The 22,298-nt window shown below is 33.5% G+C and overlaps 1 protein-coding gene across 7 annotated transcripts in view; it reads left to right on the top strand.

Annotated features, from left to right (window-relative positions):
• The window catches only part of LOC128240241 (rho guanine nucleotide exchange factor 28-like), a 115,922-nt gene that overhangs the window by 80,375 nt on the left and 13,249 nt on the right, over positions 1-22,298 (top strand). For 4 of the 7 annotated variants that reach the window (XM_052956775.1, XM_052956778.1, XM_052956781.1 and 1 more), the window contains 14 exons: positions 4,189-4,264; positions 6,231-6,355; positions 6,771-6,809; positions 9,067-9,116; positions 9,686-9,802; positions 13,623-13,685; positions 15,066-15,121; positions 16,101-16,238; positions 17,090-17,142; positions 17,754-17,933; positions 18,251-18,376; positions 18,570-18,687; positions 19,776-19,942; positions 21,238-21,399. In XM_052956775.1, the coding sequence (XP_052812735.1) occupies positions 4,189-4,264; positions 6,231-6,355; positions 6,771-6,809; positions 9,067-9,116; positions 9,686-9,802; positions 13,623-13,685; positions 15,066-15,121; positions 16,101-16,238; positions 17,090-17,142; positions 17,754-17,933; positions 18,251-18,376; positions 18,570-18,687; positions 19,776-19,942; positions 21,238-21,399 (1,470 nt within the window). The remainder of the gene's footprint in view (positions 1-4,188; positions 4,265-6,230; positions 6,356-6,770; positions 6,810-9,066; positions 9,117-9,685; positions 9,803-13,622; positions 13,686-15,065; positions 15,122-16,100; positions 16,239-17,089; positions 17,143-17,753; positions 17,934-18,250; positions 18,377-18,569; positions 18,688-19,775; positions 19,943-21,237; positions 21,400-22,298) is intronic. The other 3 variants (XM_052956779.1, XM_052956777.1, XM_052956780.1) reach the window with 3 other exon arrangements.

Raw genomic sequence — 22,298 nt, forward strand, 5'->3', positions numbered from 1 at the left:
AGGAAATTACTATGTAAATTCAAATCCAACCATTTTCTTAATGAGTCAGTTATCTTGGACAACAGTGTCTTCAGTCAATGGTTTTACTTTTCACAATTTGAAACTCTGTAAGGAATATTTTCCTGATACAGTATATTTTACATCTAATTTAGAATTGAACGTAAAAGAACTGATCAATATTTTATAACTGTCTTGGAAAACCAGGAATGACAAAGTTTTAAGTCTGCCAGTTAAAAAGCAGAGTTAGTATGAAGGCGCTTTTTACCCGACTTCTATGGAGTGGTCAATCACAAGAGATATTAATACCCTCTGGTTGCCATGCAATGATATATAACAAGAGATCTTGACCCCCACCACCCACCCCCCAACCCCCTAGTGGTGAGAGAGTTGCGCTTACTCTTAGGGAGTCTGTTGTTGCATAGAATATCTCCATCTTACGTATAAAAGTAGCGTGTGCATTTGGTGCTCTTTTTCTATTGGTTTACTAATTCATTTTTTAGAAAAAGGGGTTTTGAAAATTTGATTATAAGGCTTTTCTGCTGTGATGGGAATAGCCTTCGCTGCAGTCATGATTTATTTGTAAGTGAAAGACGGTCATCTTGACTGTACAAGAACACGATATAAAATGCCAGCAATATAAAAAGTTTATGAATATTTGTCCATCTTCGCAGTGAAAATACTGTGAAATTAATCATAAACGGGGAAGTATCTATAAATAAGTATTATATACCTCCCAAATATTATTTTAATAGGTGACGTAACATGCATCATTCTTCCCATGACATATTTGCAAATCCACGAAAAGGATATGATCGAAATAGTAAAAGCATTGTTTATCGAAAGTCCTGGTGTAAAACCAAACACCTGAACAGACGTGTCATTTGAAATTAATGACTTCTAATATAAAGTAAATCACCTTTAATGCTTAAAGCTAAATCAGGGTTTTGTTTCAAATTCGTAAAGTGATTCATACCAATGGTTGATAACAGGCTAAACTGATGGATGATTTTGGGCAAGCCCTGTATGGCCTATCAAGATTATGCATCTTTTTGCGCCATTTGAAATTCGATACTTCTCTTTTGTATACGTCTTGTGCAAACCATTAATTACCTGTTGTACATTGATCTGCACTCGGTACTTTGGTTTTCGTTACAGTGCGTTGAAATTGACTCTTTTTTACATGTTTTTAGATCACTTTGAAGATGATACTGTAATTTTATCGCAGTTATAACAAAAGTGTGACCCTCATACAGAATTTTATGTGAAATTTCCGCAGATATACATGTACACATAACGAGGAAAACCAGCTTGAACCCATTGATCTGTTTTCGTACCATTTATTATTTTCTCAATTCAAGTGACACTCTTATTCAAAATTAATACTTGCACATGTATACCAAACATAGATTTTGAGTGATAAAACTTGTTACTAATAAAACTTCTTACTATAAATGCATATATTTATGAAAATTATTAAATACTGATAACAATATTGTTACCGTATTAAATTAGCTGTAAACATAAAAATGTTAAATGATTGGTGAGTGCTAAAACATTTCCTGTGATCTACTTTTGTCTCATAAAGTAGAAAAACCATGTTTTCTGCACCTTTCTTTCAAATTAAACACAGTATCCTTCATAAAAATAAAATTGTTTTCGACATTTCATTATTCATCCTTTTTGGTATATATTAAAACGATAGTATCAATTGTGGAAAATCTTTTTTGGGAGTAAGAGTGCATCTAAGTCAAATGCTTATTTCGCTTGGATAGCCATTATAACATTGTTCAACGATGCATTTATGTTTTTAGGTTAGATATACATGGCTTATCAGCCAAATCTTATAAATCCCCACCGAAATTACAAATAAATAATCGAGAATAAATTGGAAGTTTTGAAGTAAATGATCTGACCCATGAACTGTCACATACGTATTGAATGCTAAATATTTTGTACAGGTCAGCTGTCAGGGTTTATACTCCTGTATACAGCGTGTAAACAATTAACGGGACGACATTCCATTGTCAAACAATTGCACTGCAGATATTTTTGTCCTATCATTAATAAGACAGAGCTATATTAGTCAGTTTTGAACGGCAATGAGTGTATAGTGATCTATGTATTGTTTATGAAATGTTTGACTTATTGTTTATTTTATCAGAGAAATTCTGTTCGTCAAATCTATTTCAAATATTCAATTCAGTTTTTAGAATTGTTATTTTAGTTTTTATTGTGTGGGCAGGTCTGGTATTTGAAAGTATTTTCTGATGAATAATTTTTGTAACTCTATCCGTCTTGTGACTCAAGATTATTATAATTCTTTACTCGACAATACAGGACCTAAATTCATTTGTTTACAAACAGTTGCATCCATTATTGAATGTAAACATGCTTATATTTGTCTTTTACCGACAATCATACACACAAATGTTTTCCCATTTATTTGTGCAAATAAAACAGACAGACTACTAGACCACTGGTCTACTCAGTTTAACCTAGAGGTGTAGAACGCGCCGATATATTTCACAAATTGTACGCTTATACCATGAATTTTCATGAATCTTTCTTCAGCGTATTCATATACACCATTTATTTACCAATTAACTTGGTCGTAATCTTCAGTAAACATGTGAAATCACCTTATAAGTGGAAATTACATTCTTTACAGCATACTTGGATGGACTGAACCCTTAAGCGGCATACAAAATAGCCTTTTATGGATGTTAAGTTTATCGCTTTAATAAAAAGATTTCAATTTGGGACAGATTAGAGGAGTCAGTGTTTAACGCTGACATCGCCATTTTCGATAAAATCTTAATAACAGATGTCCACTGTGCCTTTAAATGAACGACATAACTGCCAAGCTGAGGGTTTCATTGAAGCTTTCTTGTGTAGGATTCTTTGTTAATATGCCAAGGGGTACTTTTGAATGGTCCATAATATCTTAACAAAACGCTGAGTGCAAGATGTATGACAATGTCAGACAACGCAGTTGAAATGCAGCAAAAACTACATACAAAATCTGAAGGCTTTAAAATGGTGCACCTGTTTGACCGTTTTGTGTATTGTCCATCGTCCTATTCAATGGTTTGCAAACAGACATTATTATGCTGAAACCAAGAAAACAGACTCTTGTTGACGATATGAAAATTCCGTGTTCTATATAGGAATGTAAAATCGAGCGTTCTAATATGGTAGCCATTAATTGAAGCTTTGATAATGTATATGAGATGATTGAAGCATTCATAATGTATATGAGATGATTGAAGCATTCATAATGTATATGAGATGATTGAAGCATTCATAATGTATATGAGATGATTGAAGCATTCATAATGTATATGAGATGATTGAAGCATTCATAATGTATATGAGATGATTGAAGCATTCATAATGTATATGAGATGATTGAAGCATTGATAATGTATATGAGATGATTGAAGCATTGATAATGTATATGAGATGATTGAAGCATTCATAATGTATATGAGATGATTGAAGCATTCATAATGTATATGAGCTGATTGAAGCATTTATAATGTATATGAGCTGATTGAAGCATTTATAATGTATATGAGATGATTGAAGCATTCATAATGTATATGAGATGATTGAAGCATTCATAATGTATATGAGATGATTGAAGCATTCATAATGTATATGAGATGATTGAAGCATTCATAATGTATATGAGATGATTGAAGCATTCATAATGTATATGAGATGATTGAAGCATTCATAATGTATATGAGATGATTGAAGCATTCATAATGTATATGAGATGATTGAAGCATTCATAATGTATATGAGATGATTGAAGCATTCATAATGTATATGAGATGATTGAAGCATTCATAATGTATATGAGATGATTGAAGCATTCATAATGTATATGAGATGATTGAAGCATTCATAATGTATATGAGCTGATTGAAGCATTCATAATGTATATGAGATGATTGAAGCATTCATAATGTATATGAGATGATTGAAGCATTCATAATGTATATGAGATGATTGAAGCATTCATAATGTATATGAGATGATTGAAGCATTCATAATGTATATGAGATGATTGAAGCATTCATAATGTATATGAGATGATTGAAGCATTCATAATGTATATAAGATGATTGAAGCGTTCATAATGTATATGAGATGATTACAATGTTTGTTGATTTTTCACAGGGCCCCCTAGCCCGACAGTCGAGTACCGACGGTGATGGTGGGTCTCCCAACCAGGACAAAAACAATGGCTCTGCAGGTATATTATAGTTATAACTCACTCCCTTTCTGTATTCAGAAATGTAGAGGTGCAACTCCAGGGCTGTCTCTTTGCTATCTTAAGGGGAGAATGTGGCCTGGGGCTTTATTAAGGGGGGAAGGGGGAGATTTAATTAGCCAGGAAAAGGGAATTTGAAAATCATACTCATTCTTGAGTACAATTCACACACAGAACTAAATTCATATAAGAAACTTTTAACTGACCATTTTGCTGGCAAAAAATGGGGGGGGGGGTGTTGAAGAACGTTGAAAATGAGAAGAACGAAAAGAATTGATGAATATCTTCTTTTAAAGCGGGGAAGGGGCTGAAATTGAGCCCTGAAATTTCAGCCCATAAAATCATTAGAAAGACAACCCTGACCTGTGTGTCACCTAGATACTTTTCACCCTGTTTACAAGGTATATCCATATTTTCTCACATTCAAAGACCTCAAACTTGAGACACAACACTGTAACAACATGATATCATTGGTTCGGGGGGGGGGGGGGGGGTATTCAATACTGGTCTTAATTGGATCCAAAAACAATGTAGTTGATCAAATTGCTCCATTTACATAATAATAGACCTATACATTGAATCGAGTTTTGTTTATGATGTATGACCGTAAGATTGACCTAAGTTGCATATGGAATACCTACCCAGGGTATATGGGTATATGACCCCAAACCAAATTCATTGGCGTCCAGGTCGGGAAGCAAACAGGAACAGGATGTTTTGGTGAGAAGCGAGGGCACTAACCTATATTATTTAAGAGATGTGCCTCAGTCAACATAATGAAAATGAGTTTTGACAAAAAAACAGCCGAAGGTTTTTGAAAAGACTAAGCTGTTTGAAAATGAATTTAATGAAAACAACCCCTTAGACTGGCTCTTTGCTAAGACTCATCATCACTTGTTGAGAAATGCTCTTGATTGAAGTCATTTCTGAGGCCATAGTTTTATCAGTTTACACAAACATAGCTGTCTTTCAGTAACTGAGATAACCTGGAATATCGATCCATAGGGCTGTCTCACTTTAATTGCTTCTTGATCGCAGGAATCAAGGTTAACACAAAAAGCAACAACCTTGCCTTCATTTTTTTTTTTTTTCACCAAGACCTTTAGTCAGTACATTTATATCAAAGCCTAGTTGAAATTAAGAGCATTTTCAATTTTATCTACATTTACAACAGTTTTTGTCAACTGCTGTGCTGGGGAGAACTTTGATTTTAGTGAAATAATATATATGTAAATTGTGGCTTGTGTTACAGAAAGGTTTTTTGATTGTTGCATTTCAAACTGTACTTCTTTAAAAGTTTCTTTATAAAGTTGGTCACTTTAATAATATTGTTAAATTTATACCGTACCTTGCTCTATTAAATTACTTACTACCTCTATTAAATTACTATGTATATGTTATAGTTACATACCTACAAACCTAGTTTATGAAATTATTCACGAGTGGTTCACTGCAAGTATATAATATTAAATACGATGGCTGTGGGTGAAGTTACCGTTAAGAATGTTGTCAAAACAGCGGTCAATAAATTGCATGTGTTTAAGTGACTGTAGCATTGAAGTTAATCTGCACAATAGTTATGGCATATCTAAGCTCCGCCTACTTGCTACTATTTAGACATTGGCAGTAAATGTATAGACAAAAACATTTCAAACATGGTATAAGTAGAATATATAGGTCGATGACAAGTGCCAATGTAAGGCGCAGTGGTCGAAATTAACACAAGCCCGCAAACCCTGCACTGGTAAAATGTCTTACGGGCTTGCTCAAATTATGAATTTTATACAGCAGGGCTCTGTCAAAAATTCGATGCCAAGCAATAGTAAAAGAATTCAGCCTTGTTCATCCAAAAGTCTTATTTCTATGACTGTAAGCGCCAAAAGAAACAAATGTTTCTGATGTGCAAAATCATGTACTTATTTGACGTAACATTTTTCTTATCCTGCAGGGGTTACCAGTATGCGTAGTGCGTCATTCCGGGACAACTCTACGAGAGTTGTCAACTCGTACGCAGGCTCCTCCACCCAACCACTGCCTGGTGCCGAGGTGCCTGTACAACCAGACATCGCCAAGGTAATGAGAAAAAGCACTTACTTAGTACTGTGGAATCATTCATTTTTGCGGTGTTGGTGAATTTTATATTCATTTCGCAGGGTTCTTTTTTCTCCGTATGTCAAAAAGGTTAAAATGAGAAATTGTCAACTGCAAACATGAATGATTTCAGAGTATTGTGATACTGATAGCTACAGTTTTAGGTCGGAAAATATTGTAACTAAAGTTTAAATATTAATAACGAAAGTGTGTTTGAACCCTGTTTTTACTACCAAAGCATTTGTTGTTTACTATAGATAACTTAGTTTAGTCATGGAGTGTAAACTTTTCTTGATGAAGTAGCCAAGTGTTTTGACTTTGGGAATGTTTATATGATAACAACCATGTTACGTCAACTTATGTTTTGATGAAAATGTCAAATTTCCCGTGTGACTAGGAATCAGTCGTGGTGCGGAAACGAAAAACAAAAAATGCTGTAAGATCCCACTGCCTTGTCTCTGCATTTTCTTGATTGCTATATAAGTTTAACAAATCTGTGCACATTTGGAATGCATTTAGATTTTTGATATGAGAGTTTTTTTGTTTGTTTTTTAAATTGATTTAAAGTTGAAGGCATTTAAATATTAGCTGAAGGGGGATTCAGTGCATTTGTTATAGTGTCAAAGATATGAACTAAGATATTGAAACATTCTTATTGCCCTATCAAAGATTAAAAGCAAATTACAATAACAGATCTATATGTTGGTAGTTGAATGAAAAAAACATTTTACTGCAAAAGATAAAAGTTTAATTCTTATTTTAAACAGTTGATCAGAAACATTCTCAAATTAAATGCGACCTAATGTGCATATTTGATAGCTGTAGGTCTTGCCCCGGTATCACAAAAATGCTCAAGTAAAATCTTCATCTCATCTTATTTTACCACATAAAAGCATGGAATGATTGAAAATCTTGTATGTTTTCACTCACATTTTAAAAAAAAATTCTTGTTTTTTCTCATAGAATGTTTTGATGAAAACTGTTCGTCAATATTTCAAAGAAACTTTTTCTAGAACAAAAATCGGTACTTGAGTAATTGTTAAAAACAATGAGCTGTACTTAATTACATTTTTTGCTGTAGAATATTTTTTCTTTCGGATTTTAAGCAAGGTTTTTAAAAAGAATTTTTTTTTTATTCTATGAGTGAACACACTTTTAAAAAGAGTTGAAACATTCAATTTTTAAGACATTTTGATTTAACGTGGTAAGATTGAGATTTGACTTCAGTATTTTCGTTATAATATGGGCCTGTTGTGCTGTGTTTGGGCTTTGCACCATGTTGTATTGATCTCCTGCGGGATGCATGTTCGTCAGTGTTCGTCAGTGTTCGTCAGTGTTCGTCAGTGTTCTAGGTTGTGGTTGCTTATTATTTGAAATATGCGAAAAAACCGTCATTTGCCTAAACGTTATTTATGTCTGTGGTTTTTATTTGTTATTTTAAGCCTATCCCACATGAACAATCTACAGCAGATGAAATTGACAATGTTTGAACTAAAACATGACCAAGATTGATAAATAAAAACAATTTTTATTGCATAGAGCTTTAAACATTGTGGAAAAAAGGGGGAATTGCTCATTTTGACCAATTTCTCCTTTTTGTCACAATGTTTTCAAAAATCGTCTAATGCAGAGATGTAAGAAAGCGTTTTTATGTCATAAAGGGTTAAAAAGACAAGTCTCCATTTTAGTCAAATATTTATGAAATGAAATTTATAAAGCAAACAAGATAAAAAAAAAATCTGCATTTACAGGAACTTAAGTTGTATGAAAATAAATGTTATTTATGTAATATGAGTGTTGAGTAAGCTATTTAATGCTTCTTGTTACTTCGTTTGCTTCCGCATTATGTTTTATTTCAACCCACAGCTTTCGACTTATCATTACAAATGTGTTTGAAAATGTTCTCTTAAAATTTATGTTTGACATTTAATAAATCTTTCCTTTATTTCGGTTTTATGCACTTTCTGTGTTTTATTTCCTGGTCTTATTCTGTTGTGGTTAAGAAATGTCAAGCATGATAAACTACACTGAAATGCATGAAATAGGAGGTCTCTTTTAAGTGCATTCTGTCTGTGTTCAAGACTTAGTCAGACTAGACATGATTGTGCATTCTAAGGGATAAAATTTCCCTTTTAAAACTATTTTTTGGGGGGTTATTTGACCTTTAAAGATTTTGCACAATCAAATAAGCTTTGTATATCTTACGTGATAAGCCGCAAATTATCCAAGCAAGGGTAACATTTTCAATTAAATGAGAAATTAGAAATGTATATGTTATACTCATATTTAGTAAAACCACATTTTTAATAAAATGAAGTAATGGTTTAAGGCTATAAGTATGTATTTACCAAAATAAATGGTTGAATCTCAGATATGCTGTTTTAGTGTTAGAGATTATATTTTGTCTCCTGACCCAGCCTCTGTTTTATTCTACCGATTCACATGATTTAAATCATGGCTGACTGCTGTTTACTTTAACAATTTACAGCAGAGATGAAAAATATAATCAAAATCCTATTAGACAAAATATGAGTTTGAACACTATTTATAGATGATCTGCTACAAATTTTCAAGAACAGTATAATAATTAGTTTCATGATTAATTAAATTCATGACTTTCATTTGTTGTTATGTTTATAACATATAGACACAAGATAATGAATAGTTAAATGTCTTTTACTGGTCCATTTCAGTTGCAGTCAGCCGCCGCTCAGCTCCAGCGACATAGTCTGCCAACGCCAAGGTGAGTGGTTCATATATAGTGCAGGGGTTTCTCCTGGACACCCTTAGCTGTCCCATAGAAAAAAAACAATGACTTATGTATGTTGGACATTTAATAGTATAATGTTGTCACAAAATGTAAACAGTGTGAATATTGAGGCAGATTTTCACACAGGCTTTTAAAAGTGCTTATATATGTCGGCTCTGTATGTTTTATGCGAAGACTGACTTTGGCTTTATCCGTTAATGTCATTTGGTGTCCGTATAAAATTAATATATATCGGTATCTGAAACGGCTAAAAATTCCGATTTTCAATGTTGTGTTTTACATTTTAATCAGTAGTATTGTGCAATGTTTAATTGGAATAATAACTTTAATCAGTTCATCAAAATACAATGCAATATAAATGCATGGCTTTATTCGTTACTTCAAAAGAAGTAATTATTAATCGGCAATAAGTGCATTGCATGTTGGCAGCATTGAATGAAATGCTTTTTGTTGGCCTGTAGCCTAATAGCAAAGGAATGGTTGTAGTAACATTTTTGTGCTGATGTTGCCTTCCCCGTTAAAGATGTAGAATCTTTTACCAGGATACAGGTAGATACGAGTTATCTCGACAAGCGGTCAAAATCTCCGGGTCGATTGACGACTTCAAATTCTTTGCCTGCGAGCAATGATGTTGTTTCTAAAAACAGTCCCTCCAATAAGTAAGAAAAATCCTAAATGTGTGAAGATTATGTATGGAAAAGTATTAACATTGAATATGAATGTTGCACGGTCTACTTAAAGCTGCCATTTTGAAATTTTGTGTTTAACAAACTTTCATCTCAAGCCTGTTAAACCCTCGTATTTGGTTGTTACGAACTTGGGGAAGTTAAATTTTACATAATTTATGAGTTTTCATCTCGCTTGTATTCTTTCCACATTTAAAATTTTGTCAGAATGGCAGCCCACTTGAATGTATGTATTTTTGGCGCAAAATGTCTGTCAATGTAAACTCTCTTACACGATACTAATGAATGCATTGGATAATGGTAATGTCTTATAAAAAGCCTTTTAATAAATTTTCTTACCCTCTGGGGCATTAAGCTTATGAGCTGCACGGTGTGATTTGGGGCCTTCGGACATTATTATTATTACAATTGAAATAAATGTTTTATAAAATATGTGAATAATATTCATTTGATTTTTTTCAATATGTTTTAATTTTTTTTTTTAAGAATTGTCATTGGCACCAGGTGATATTTTTTGACAATTGCTTTACTCATGTTTCCATAGCAACCACCCATTTTATCTGGGCTTATTTTGACTGCATACAAAGTGTCTAGCTGTGTCAACTGGCCCGATTGTTTAACAGCTGCTGCAATGCATCCTCAGACCTTTTTAATTATGTTCCAGAAAGATTTGGCATAAGGATTTAGTTTAAAATTATAAGCTACCCCAGAAGTTTATGGTATTGATGCATTAAGTATGATGTGTGTCTAATTTCAGTACTGAACTTATATGCTTCATGACATCATGTGTATGATGTCAGTTTTAGTATGCAGAATGGTCAATGACATGGTATAACTTGTGAACACATGTCACATATTATCATGAAAGATGTAGTATTATTTCATGAAACACCCATTAAAACAATTATATGTAGGGGTATGTCAGAAGGCTCAAAATCTTGCGATGAGGCTAAAAAAAATTGACATCATTTAGCTGTGATCGGCGTTCAAAACTCTAGACCACAATTATATATGATATAAATTGGTTCTATACTCACTAAGCGTTAAACTGACAGCTGAAATGATTTATGACTTACTTGAGTTTGATTGTTTATCAACTGAGTTGAAATATGGTTCTCTATATATGGTTCTCTATATTCGTATGGCCTTTCTGCAAAAGGCTCTGACTTGTGTATATTCTATGTTCTGTTTATTGTTTGCTAAATATCTAAGTGTCTTCCATAATATTCATTTGACATTTTGATAACTTACAAAAAATATATTCTTGAATTCGATGCTAAAAACTTCAGTATAACATGATACTTAATTTTTTTTGGCAATATCCATCCCAAAATAGATTTTATATCATTTATGTTCTATTCTTAGTGTGGAAAATGCATTTTTATTCCAAATTTGCATGGTAATTTATTACCAGTAAAACTGTTCAGCATTTTTTGTACCATAATTCTATCACTGATTAAAATTAAAAGTTTTGTAAGTTTTGTATATTTTTAAAAATAACAGCAGCAAAATATAACGTGTTTGTGTGATTTATATTGTATACATTTTTTTTTTCTCAAATTTTGGTTAATTATTATGAGTTTTAGCTGATAGATGTTTTTTTTGTAGATCTATACATATAGATATTTAAAATCCAAACTTTTCAGTTGTTTTTGATGCACATTCTAATGTTATTACAAAATGCACTCTGCTACCATTGTTGTGTGATATATTGACATTTCCTACGCAGCTTGTTTGGTGCTAATGCGGGAACGTACTTACAATGGCGACGCGCGTCCTCAGTCAGCGTGGAGTAAGTCATGTGACCTGTTCCCATGGTCCTGCGTAACTTTTATAGTTCAACATATTTTTATAGCAGCATTTTTTTTTTTCATTTTCCCATCCGGAAGGCTGCAGATATATTAATGTCTTTTTGCTTATTTTGTTCCGTAATTGCTTGGCTAAGAGTTGAGAATATTGTTGAAGGTTTGCTAGTAGGATTATGTTTATTTTAATTGGCCAGTTTTGGTGAAGGTTAGATATCACTATGTTGATGGCACAGGGTTGATAGCTACCTTATATTGCTAAGAATATAAAAAAAGGAGTGGTCTTGTTTTTAGTTGTCTGTTCTTTTGGTCAAATCATTGTATGGAAATCATTTCTCGGTGCTGATGTGAAAAATTAAGACAATGTTAATTGTTATTAAATTAAATTAATAGAATCTCAATATGTTAAGCTCATCCTTGCTTCATGTGTATTATTATTATGCTACTGCCTATCGTAAAAGTCCTATTAAATGCGCAGGGCGTGTGTCCTTTTGAGAACCCTGTGAACCAAGTTGCAACTTTTAAAATCCTCTAGATTGGAGTAAAAAACTTAGACCAACAAAAAACAACAACGGCACATCTATAAGGGCATTCACATTTAATTGGACATTTACGGTACAATATTGGTGGTGCTTTGTCACATTGTTCCTGGCTTGGCTTTTTTTGCAACAAACACCAGGCTTTTAAGTATTACATTCAAAGTACTGTGTCAGGGGTTAGATGTTCGGTCTATTCAGGGGTTCTAAAGTTCATAATTGATCTTAAAATCTGAGGATTATAGCTTCTAACTTTTGACTTTTGTACAGGTGTTAAAATTGTTTTTTTGCATTAATAACAGTAGGAAGTACCTTGAAATTAATATAAATGACTTTGGAAAAAAAATTCAAAGGGGGTACTAGGCTCTTTCACCCAACTTTAGGCATAAATCCCTCATTCTCAGACCCCCCCCCCCCCCCCCCCCCGCTGTTTTTCAGAATTGATCATTATCATCTGTAATAGAACCCCTGTATATTATATCATCACCTTAGTGCAATAACTCCATAACTGCCTATTGAAATAGAAGCAGATATTGAGTTCTTGCACTAAGGTGACAATATATACTATTGTTTTAGTTAATTAATTGATTTTCAGGCTGGCTTTGTAGATTGTTTTGTATATTATAATGTATATGATTAGTGTAATTATTATATATACATGTAATAATTGTTTAGCTAGATATATGTAGTAATAATTTATTTGTATAGAAATAGAACATGTTCCAAATTATACTTTAAAAATCTAATACTGGTAACATTTCTACTCAAATTACAGTGTTTACTTGTGAAAAATGATTCACCTGTTGTATTGCACAGCTTGAATTTCTTATGAATTATTATATGCATGCGATATAATAAAAAATATTTCTTTTTTATATCTTAATAACCTGGAGCATTTTCACTCAAACTTTTGTTTAATTTTTGTTTAGTTTGATAATAGTCATTTTCTTGAACTATTTTATTTTACTTTCTTAAACATATTAGCCAGCATGAACACCTCCTTTAAGTTTGTAAAAGTTTATATAAACTGTTTTGTGTGAAATAGTAATCGTAGAAAAACATCCCGCATGTACAATTACATGTGTATTTAGAAGTATATAGAAAAGTACCCAGATCATTATGTTCAGTACCAATTCATTCATTGATTGCTATGGGACTTTTTATGAGATTAGAAGGCTGATAAGCCCTGGTGCTGAATTTAATAACCAACTTTAATTTAAAAGTAGAATCTAAGTGTTTTTATTGGACAGTATAAATAATTAACCAAAAGACTGAATTGAATCACTGAGGCATGTCTAAGGATAAGGATAATAATTATCACGAATACGGGCCCCGTTTAGCAATCAATGGACGAAATTACAATCAAACGGCCCTCGTTTTGAATGCTCCCTAACCCAAAATAATGTCCTCATTATAATTTATGTATTATTGTATTTCTGTATATATTTACAGCCATGCGATTGCAGAGGAGGGAGAATCTGATCGAGACGTCTCCAGGCTGGACCTGGGACCATCGTGAGTTTATCCGAGTTTTATGCCCCTTGGTGTATTTGGTATTATCTTGTCTGGTATAATGAATATTATTTTTTGAGACTTTATAATAGCTTTTGAGTCAAGTTGAAACGTAACTCTGGCCATAACCAAAAACGTGGTTAGAGCACTCTTTTCTCACCAAAGTGTCATTGGTTTAATTACCAGCCTGGGTGTATTTGAGTTTGGTTTGTGGTCACCAAGCCAGACAAGTAGGTTTCCTCTGGGGTCTGGTTTACCCCACAAAGAGCATTGAATCTTGGCCTTAATCCAAGAACTGTGGTTAGACAACTTGCTTCTCACCAAGGTGTCGTGGGCTCGATAATACCGGTCTGGGAGTGTGTGAATTTGGTTTTCTGGTCACCAAGCAAGACAAGTGGGTTTTCTCCAGGTTCTCTTTTTTACCCCACAAATAGCAAGACCACACTCTTGCATAGGACCGTGCCAGTGAGAATGACCAAGCATAAGTTAATGTGACCTTCTTAACAGCTTGTAAAATAAAAATAATTTAAAGTAACCCAAAAGTTGTTCTAGATATTCAACTTGTGTAGCAAGGCCCATAACTCTGAATTTAATGTCTATCCAGTGTTCTCAAAAAAGGTCCAGCTGCCCTCCAAAGTAGACCGTGCAAATGGCAATTTGGCCAGTTCAAATTAAGAAGAATGAGTGAATTGGTAGTAGCTGGTCAATTAATTTACTATTCACGAGGGTCCGACCGAACCCTGCTATTAATGCAAAAGACAGCATCCATTTTTGTGCCTATTATTAAATAAATTGACCGTGAAATTAAAAAAACAGACCATTCAGAAATGATATTTTAACTGCTTGACCATTGTTAATATTGTGGGTTTAATGCTATGTTACCAAATGATGTTGAAATATGGAAGGCTTTGGCATTAAACCCCATGATACATACATATCATTTATTACATTGGGTGATGCCTTTCAGGGATTAACTTTTTAAATTGATCAGATGTCTATCCATATAATTATATTTTCTTTAAATATTGGACTATAGTACTAAATGAATTAGCTTGATATCAACTTTCAGATTTGAACTACAGATTTTGTAACATTTTGAGCCCGATGTACTTGAACTTAAACCTTGGCTGTAACTCAAAGACCTTTCAAGACGTGCCAATAAAACATGGTTCACATGTTACATGAGACAATACACACATGTATGGCAAGACCCATAACTCTGGCTTTAGATCATTTTTACCGTAAGTTATGCCCATAGACTAAAAAAGAAAAGAGACCAGGGTTGGCGATCGCTCTTCAGCAATCTCGTTTTCTATTTTGTTATGCTACAAGACTGACTTTCACTCCATTACCATTTTATAATATTTGTATTCATTTTTTCAGTTTCAATGAAGCCATATGTCGCTCAACAGAATCTTTGGATGAATTGGACAGTGCTAGTAAGTCAATCAAACTGTTAGCTAATCTTACTCAGGATACAATGAAAACTACAGGGCCAGCACCAGTAGCCTAAAGTGAATGAATACCCTGTTTTAATGTAAGGCTATGGGGGCTCACAGCTGCTTAACAAGAGACACTCATTGTTACGTACAAAGCAAAACAGACCACACCAATGCATCCAAATATATTTATTATTAAATGTAAGCAATAAATATTTATAATGTGCTTGTTTTAACTTTGTAATGTTTACCAAAATGATTTGCCTCCAAATGTGGATTTTTTTTTGTCCTGAAATAAGGTTTTTTGAAATAAATATTGTTTTTTTTTTGGTACAAAAATGATACAGAACAGTTAATTTGTATAACAAACATGACCTGTACCCTTATTTCTTGCATACCGGACATGCGTTTCCGAGCGTGTGACCAGTACTGGAATTTTTTAACTTCCACTCCCTGATGAAAGTCGAGTCTTGTTCTTGAACGGGCTAATTGAAAATCTTTTAACATATAACTTAATCAAATAAGTAATGAAAAGAGAAAACTAAACTTACCAAATTATTCAAACTGTGTAATCTTTGGATGTTTTTATGATTTTACATCAACTGTGATTTTAAATTTCTAGGTGTCATGACGTCATCGAATAACACATGACTTGATAAATTTGAAAGTTATAAGTATGCAAGAAAATCAATCAATCATTTGTTTCCAGTACGGATGGGAAGATTTTACCCATGTGCACAGTGCTTAGCTGGTAACTCGACAAGCCTCATTACCATTTTCCTTCTTAACAGGGAAAACATAAATGATACTTGTTTTTTTTCCTTGACAAAAAATGATATCCAGATGTAAAAGAGTGCACATTATGTAACCTTCTTATCAGTTTTTAAAGTTTTCCAGAATTTATGTTTGTATGTATAGAAAAGAATATCTGTCTTGTAGAATCAAAATGAAACTTTAAATTTTGACATTTATCTTATAGCCATGTCGGAGTCCCGAGTGAATGAAGAGTTACTGGCCCTGGATGTTGTGGAACCAGAGACGTGGAGTGAGACGGCGGATAAGAAACTCCTGAAAAAGCTTCATTCCAAGGACATTAAACGACAAGACACCATATGGGGTAGGGTAGCTTTACTTAAGAATAGATTGGTCTGAGACATAAATGTTACTTTGTCCTTTGCAAAATAGGCCTTAAACAGTCTTAAGTCTGTCTTAAAAGGATCAAACTCAGTTCATAATATAATTTGTCTTAGTATTATACTCATTTTGAAGAGTTCTGAGACTTTTAATTGAAAAATTCAGTTAAATAATTTGGCTTAATAAAATAAGCTTCTTACACAATTTTGCTTAGTAATAAGACTTTTCGAAATATTGGGGATAGGGCAATGTTTCAAGATATCTCAGTGGTAAACCTTACACTGCTTAAGAATGCTTGGGGACGTCCATTAAGTTATGTGCAGAATTTATATAATAAACATTTTTATATTTTCATTGAAATGCATCTTACGCAAAAAACTTGGTTTTGCCCGGAACGTGTCAAAACTTCTTTAGGTTAAAAGGTTCAATTTGCTTATTTCAATAAGCCAAAATACATATTTTGATAAATGAAAAATGGTTGATTGCAATTATCATTACCATTATTCCTATTTTAAGTCAAAAAAATGTTAAACATTAGTGAATATAAAGCAAATTGTAGAAAACTAATATAGCATGCTTTACTATACATGTTATAAGGGACTTAAGAAGTTTCGAGAAATTGGGGCCACCACATCATCTATGATAGAAAAGAATTAATCAGTGGTATTTATTCTTATATACAGAGCTTAATTAGTATTTCATTCATAAGCCGCCGGGGGATCGAGTGAAATTCGGGGGGTAGGGTGGGGGGATTTTTCCCCTGGCCGGGTTATGTGGCATGTATGCTATCTGAGTACAGATCATTAGATGATAATATTGACATTCTTTTTATAGAGTTGATACAGACTGAAAAGCAGTATTGCAAGAGATTAAAAGCACTCAAATATGTAAGTAGCTGTTTCAATTAAACCTTTGAAGAACTTGAACTGGTTTTATAGTATTTATCTTAATTCCAAAACGATATATGTGATTTCGATATAGATTATCTGACTTTTGCAGACTTGATGGATTCCTCTTTAAACAAAATAAAATTGTGAATGGAATTTAAAAGAATTGTATAGATTTACAGATGAAAATCAAGATTTAGAAAACTAATGGTATTAAAAAAATATAAAGAAAATCGTAATTTTAAATATTTCTTATTCAATTACCAAATACATTCATCTGCAGTCTAAAACTGTATGTAATAAAACACAAGATCAAGGAAACCATCTTGCAGTAATTTTGAACCATATTTGCAAAAGAAGTTTAAAAAACAAAGACTTAGTTCCATTTCACTAGTGTCATATTTCAATTGGAACATTTCTATTTCTTTAAAGTTTTCTGGATTCCCTATACGTTACGGAAACAATTATTAAAGTTTGACTATAATTTAGAACCTATTATCAAAAAACGTTTGGAAAGGCCTGACGTCGAGTCTAAAATATTGCAACTGGCTAATGATATGATAGATGTCTGCTAGATTAATAAATAAACTCGATACCACTGCTCGCTGCAGATCTTCCGTGAGGGAATGGTTCGCGAGTTACGGATGTCAAAGGTGTGGTTTGAACGTCTGTTCCCGCGTCTAGATGAACTGGTCGCGATACACGACAACTTCCTGGCACGACTTCAGAGCCTGCAAAATGTACGACCTGATCGACAAGTGGAGGAGATCGGGCCCGCACTCATAGATCAGGTATAATATCGTCCAATGCTGACTAATAATTGTTTAAAGACATTTAAAGCTGAACTCTCACAGATTGAAAAAAAACAGATCGCACGTTTTCATATTTTTGTTCAAAAACTAATATTGAAATATGATCTTTTGTCAGCCTTCTTATATCACTGATTTTTACAGCAAAGATTATGCGTACATATATGAGGTGTTTGTGCTTATTTGTCTTTGGTATTTAGCGGTCAGCGTTTGAACCTATGACAAGCTATTAGGTAATAAAGTTTTGTTCAAATATGATGTATTTTACACAAAGTAACATAGGATTTTTCTCCCAACAGTTTTCCAATGAAGCTGGACAGAAAATGAAGGAGGCATATGGGGTTTTCTGTAGCGGACATCTGGAGGCTGTTCGAATATATAAAGAATTACTTGCTAAAGATAGGAAGTTCCAGCTTTTTATAAAGGTACTGTCAAATGTTGATTTCCCGCGTGTTGAAATTGCATGAAATGTGATTTTTTATTTAGAATATTTGCGAAAGTTGCAAAAGTATAAAAAAACAAAACAATCAGTAATAGATTAAATTCATCTGCTTCACCATGTATTTATTTTTTCTTTTATTTGTAGGTTATTTTCTTCACTTTTATTGTAATTTGCAGTCATGTTCCGATAACCCTTACACTAAGAAGCGAGAATTCCCCGACTACATCCTGCTCATTACTCAGAGGCCGACAAAGTACCCCGTTCTCGTGGAAGCCATCATCAAAAACACAAAAGGTTAGGGATCAGTTATTAGCATATTTGCTTTTTGTGAAAATAGTTAATATAAAACAAGGTTAACATTTGGCATAACAAGGAATTTTATTTGGAACATATTTCATATGATGACAATAATAATGCACACATTTGTAGCCAGTCGATGGCCTCATGTCAGTATGCTGAAGCTGCATTATTTCAGGTTTGATTTTTTTCAGAATCACTCAAATTATACAGGGGAGCCACATCTTATCGCAAAATGCTGAATATATAGTCAAATGCAAAAATGTATCATGTGATCAAATTGACAAAACCGTAATTGAACATCTCACAGTGAAACAGAAATGTCGAACCTTCAGAAATTGTTAATTCTGCATTTTGTACACAAATCATGTGTGATCAAATTACAAAAAAAGTACCAAAAGCATTTTGACAGAACTGAAAACCTGGGATTTTTTAGCTTCTGCATTTGATGTAATACCATCAAAGTGCTATCGCTTGTGCTAAGGTTTTGTAGATCTAAGCTACCTAAGTCTAAATGAAAAAATAAAGATACCAGCATTGCTTGTAGTGCTTTTGTTTCAAAATTCTATTCCAAAACAATACAGCCATTTGGACTAATTAAAGGGAGACCAATCAAATAAAATCTAGATTACCTGTTTCAACTTGGGAAAACTGTTTTAAGATTTGAGTTAATAAAGAGCAATATTCCTTTCATTGTAAATATGTTTATCTAGGAGTTCATGTATATTTTGTTGTATACTGGTCAGAGAAAGCACAAAATATCATGTTTATCCATGAGGTTGTTTTATACAAATTTATTTAAGCTAGATTGTGATGAAAGCTGATGGCCTCTATAAACAATGTTGAGTCCATATCCTTGGCATATATCAGTACTGTGTTCTTTTTGAATGGCCATGGGAAAGTACCCCTGATGGGGATCGAGCCCACAACCTCATGAGAAAAAGGTGGACACCTATACCACTCTCACCCCTACATTACATCCATCCATTAGAGTGTAGCAATTACTGTTTGTAAATATGTTTACGATTGAAACACAATAAAATATATATTTATTGCTGTCAACTTTCTTTGCATTCCTTTTTCAGACAAGAAGGACAGAGAGTACCTTGTTCATGCGCACGGGTGTGTTGAAGATGTGTTGAAAAGCGTTGACCAGCAAGTTTGTGCAGCTGAGCGCGCCATGAAGTTACAAGAGATCAGTTCACGTCTTGATATCAAGTCATATGCTATACATAGGGGGCGGAAGTTCAAGGTGTGTATGACATTATGATATCATTGCTGTCTTATTTTTCTGAATAATTCCCTTTGATCGAGACCATGGGTAAATAATAGATATTTAGCCATCATACATTCATGCGCTTGACTGCATTGAAAATATGTTAAAAAACTTGTACCAGTAAGTTCTTATAGAGGAAACGCCATGAAGTTACATGAAAACAACTACTTAGTTCTAATTAGATGAAAATATGTTGACTGTGTTTGTTTGCCTACTGATTGTCCATAAGGGGCAAATTACACCAATTCGGAAATGATTACTCGTTGTAACATGTTTTTTTATGTGGTTTTTAACCACATTGCGGTGAAACCATGATTATACGATATCAGAACATGCGCTACTTTCAATATGCTAGGTTTTGAATGTGCTTTCAAAACTTTGCTGAATATGCTGGTTTTACTTGATCTATTTTTTTGTTTACACTTTCACTGCATTGTTTGTATCCCTACACATGATTTGGTCACTTTATCGAATACAAAGTGGTGACATTCAACCAATTTTAACCTAACTTTTATTCTTATGTTGTTTACTGTTAACTACATAAGTGGAACTTTCTTCCCATATATGGTGTTGGGGTCATGAAAACCTAGCACTCAGTGTTATTTCTCATGCCAATTGGTCAATTTACTTTAGAACAGGGATGTGATTTGTCTGCGGATTCGCGGAATTCCGCGGATCTATTGGCCCCAGAGACCCCCCCCCCCCCAAAAAAAAAATAATTAAATAATAATAATAATAAATAAATAACAAAAAAAAAAAAATTATTTTATTTTTATTTACCTGAAAAGGCTGCTTTCAGTTCTTTAAGTTAATATTTCAGTTTGCTCCAAATCAAAGCCAGGAGAGCCCACAAAAGAGCTTCTAAAAAGCCATTTTTTTCTTCTACAGCAGTGCACTTTTGACCCCAAGAGCGCCCCATAAACTCATGGCCGAAATGTTTCAGCCCTCCAGCTGCCAGGTCAATCACATCTCTGTTTAGAATATATAGGAAATTTATTTCATTGTCTGTGACCAAGGAATGGTCTTTTATCATCACAGCGAATTTTTTTGCTTATCGATTTGTCCCTGTTGTATTAGTCGCAATACTTATCAGAAGAACTTCACCTATGTGATTCCATCTGTCTGACCACAAGTTCTTTGACATGGGTAGACCAAACTAATAATATGAACTCAATCAAACTCTCTTGCAGAAAATGAAAATACACATGTAGCCGACAGTAACAAGATACTGTACAGACTAAAAAAATAATGATATTGCCAAATTCTTGCAGAAAGCAGATGTAACTCATCGAAGGTTACTATACGAGGGTATGATCGGATGGAAGAATGCACGGGGCAAGGTTGTCGAGGTTCTAGCTGTAGTTCTCAATGATGTATTGTTTTTCCTGCAAGATAACAACCAGAAACTGTCATTCTTCTCACAAGATAACAAGGTATGTGGCCAGCTTAAACTTTCTTTAATATTGTTTACATGTTATCTGATTGACTTTTTTTGCTAAAAAAGTTGTGATTATTGTGATAAATTTGGTGCGTTGTTTGTGTTGTCAAAGCACTTTTTTTTTTTACCTTGGCCATAACTCACACACCGTTCAAGGTACCGAGTATTCATATGACCCAGGCTCCAATTTCTTGAAACTTTTTAAGTCCCTATAACAGGATTAAGCTAAGCTCACTTTTTTGGTTTTCAATAAATTGCATAATATTAACTTCATGAAGACTTTTTAGCTCGACTATTCGAAGAATAAGGAGAGCTATACTACTCACCCAAGCGTCGGCGTCACCCCTTGGTTAAGGTTTTGCGTGCAAGCACACATAGGTAAATATCTCAGCAACTACTTGAGGTATTGCATTGAGACTTTATACAATGGTACTCAACCATCCAACCTACTTAATTAACAAAGTTTGATAACTCGACTTTGTATTTAATGCAAATAATAGGCCTTTATCATTTGACTTAGAAATTCTGGTTAAGGTTTTGCGTGCAAGCACACATAGGTTAATATCTCAGCAACTACTTGAGGTATTACATTGAGACATGATACAATGGTACTCAACCATCCAACCTACTCAATTAACCAAGTAAGATAACTCTAGTTTGTATTTAATGCAAATAATAGGCCTTTATTATTTGACTTAGAAATTCTGGTTAAGGTTTTGCATGCAAGCACACGTAGGTTAATATCTCAGCAACTGCTTGTGGTATTGCATTGAGACTTGATACAATAGTACTCAACCATCCAACCTACTTAATTTACCAAGTGAGATAACTCTAGTTTGCATTTAATGCAAGTAATTGCCCTTTATTATTCGACTCAGAAATTCTGGTTAAGGT

Source organism: Mya arenaria, chromosome 7 (genome assembly GCF_026914265.1).
Source record: "Mya arenaria isolate MELC-2E11 chromosome 7, ASM2691426v1".
Taxonomy (NCBI): domain Eukaryota; kingdom Metazoa; phylum Mollusca; class Bivalvia; order Myida; family Myidae; genus Mya; species Mya arenaria.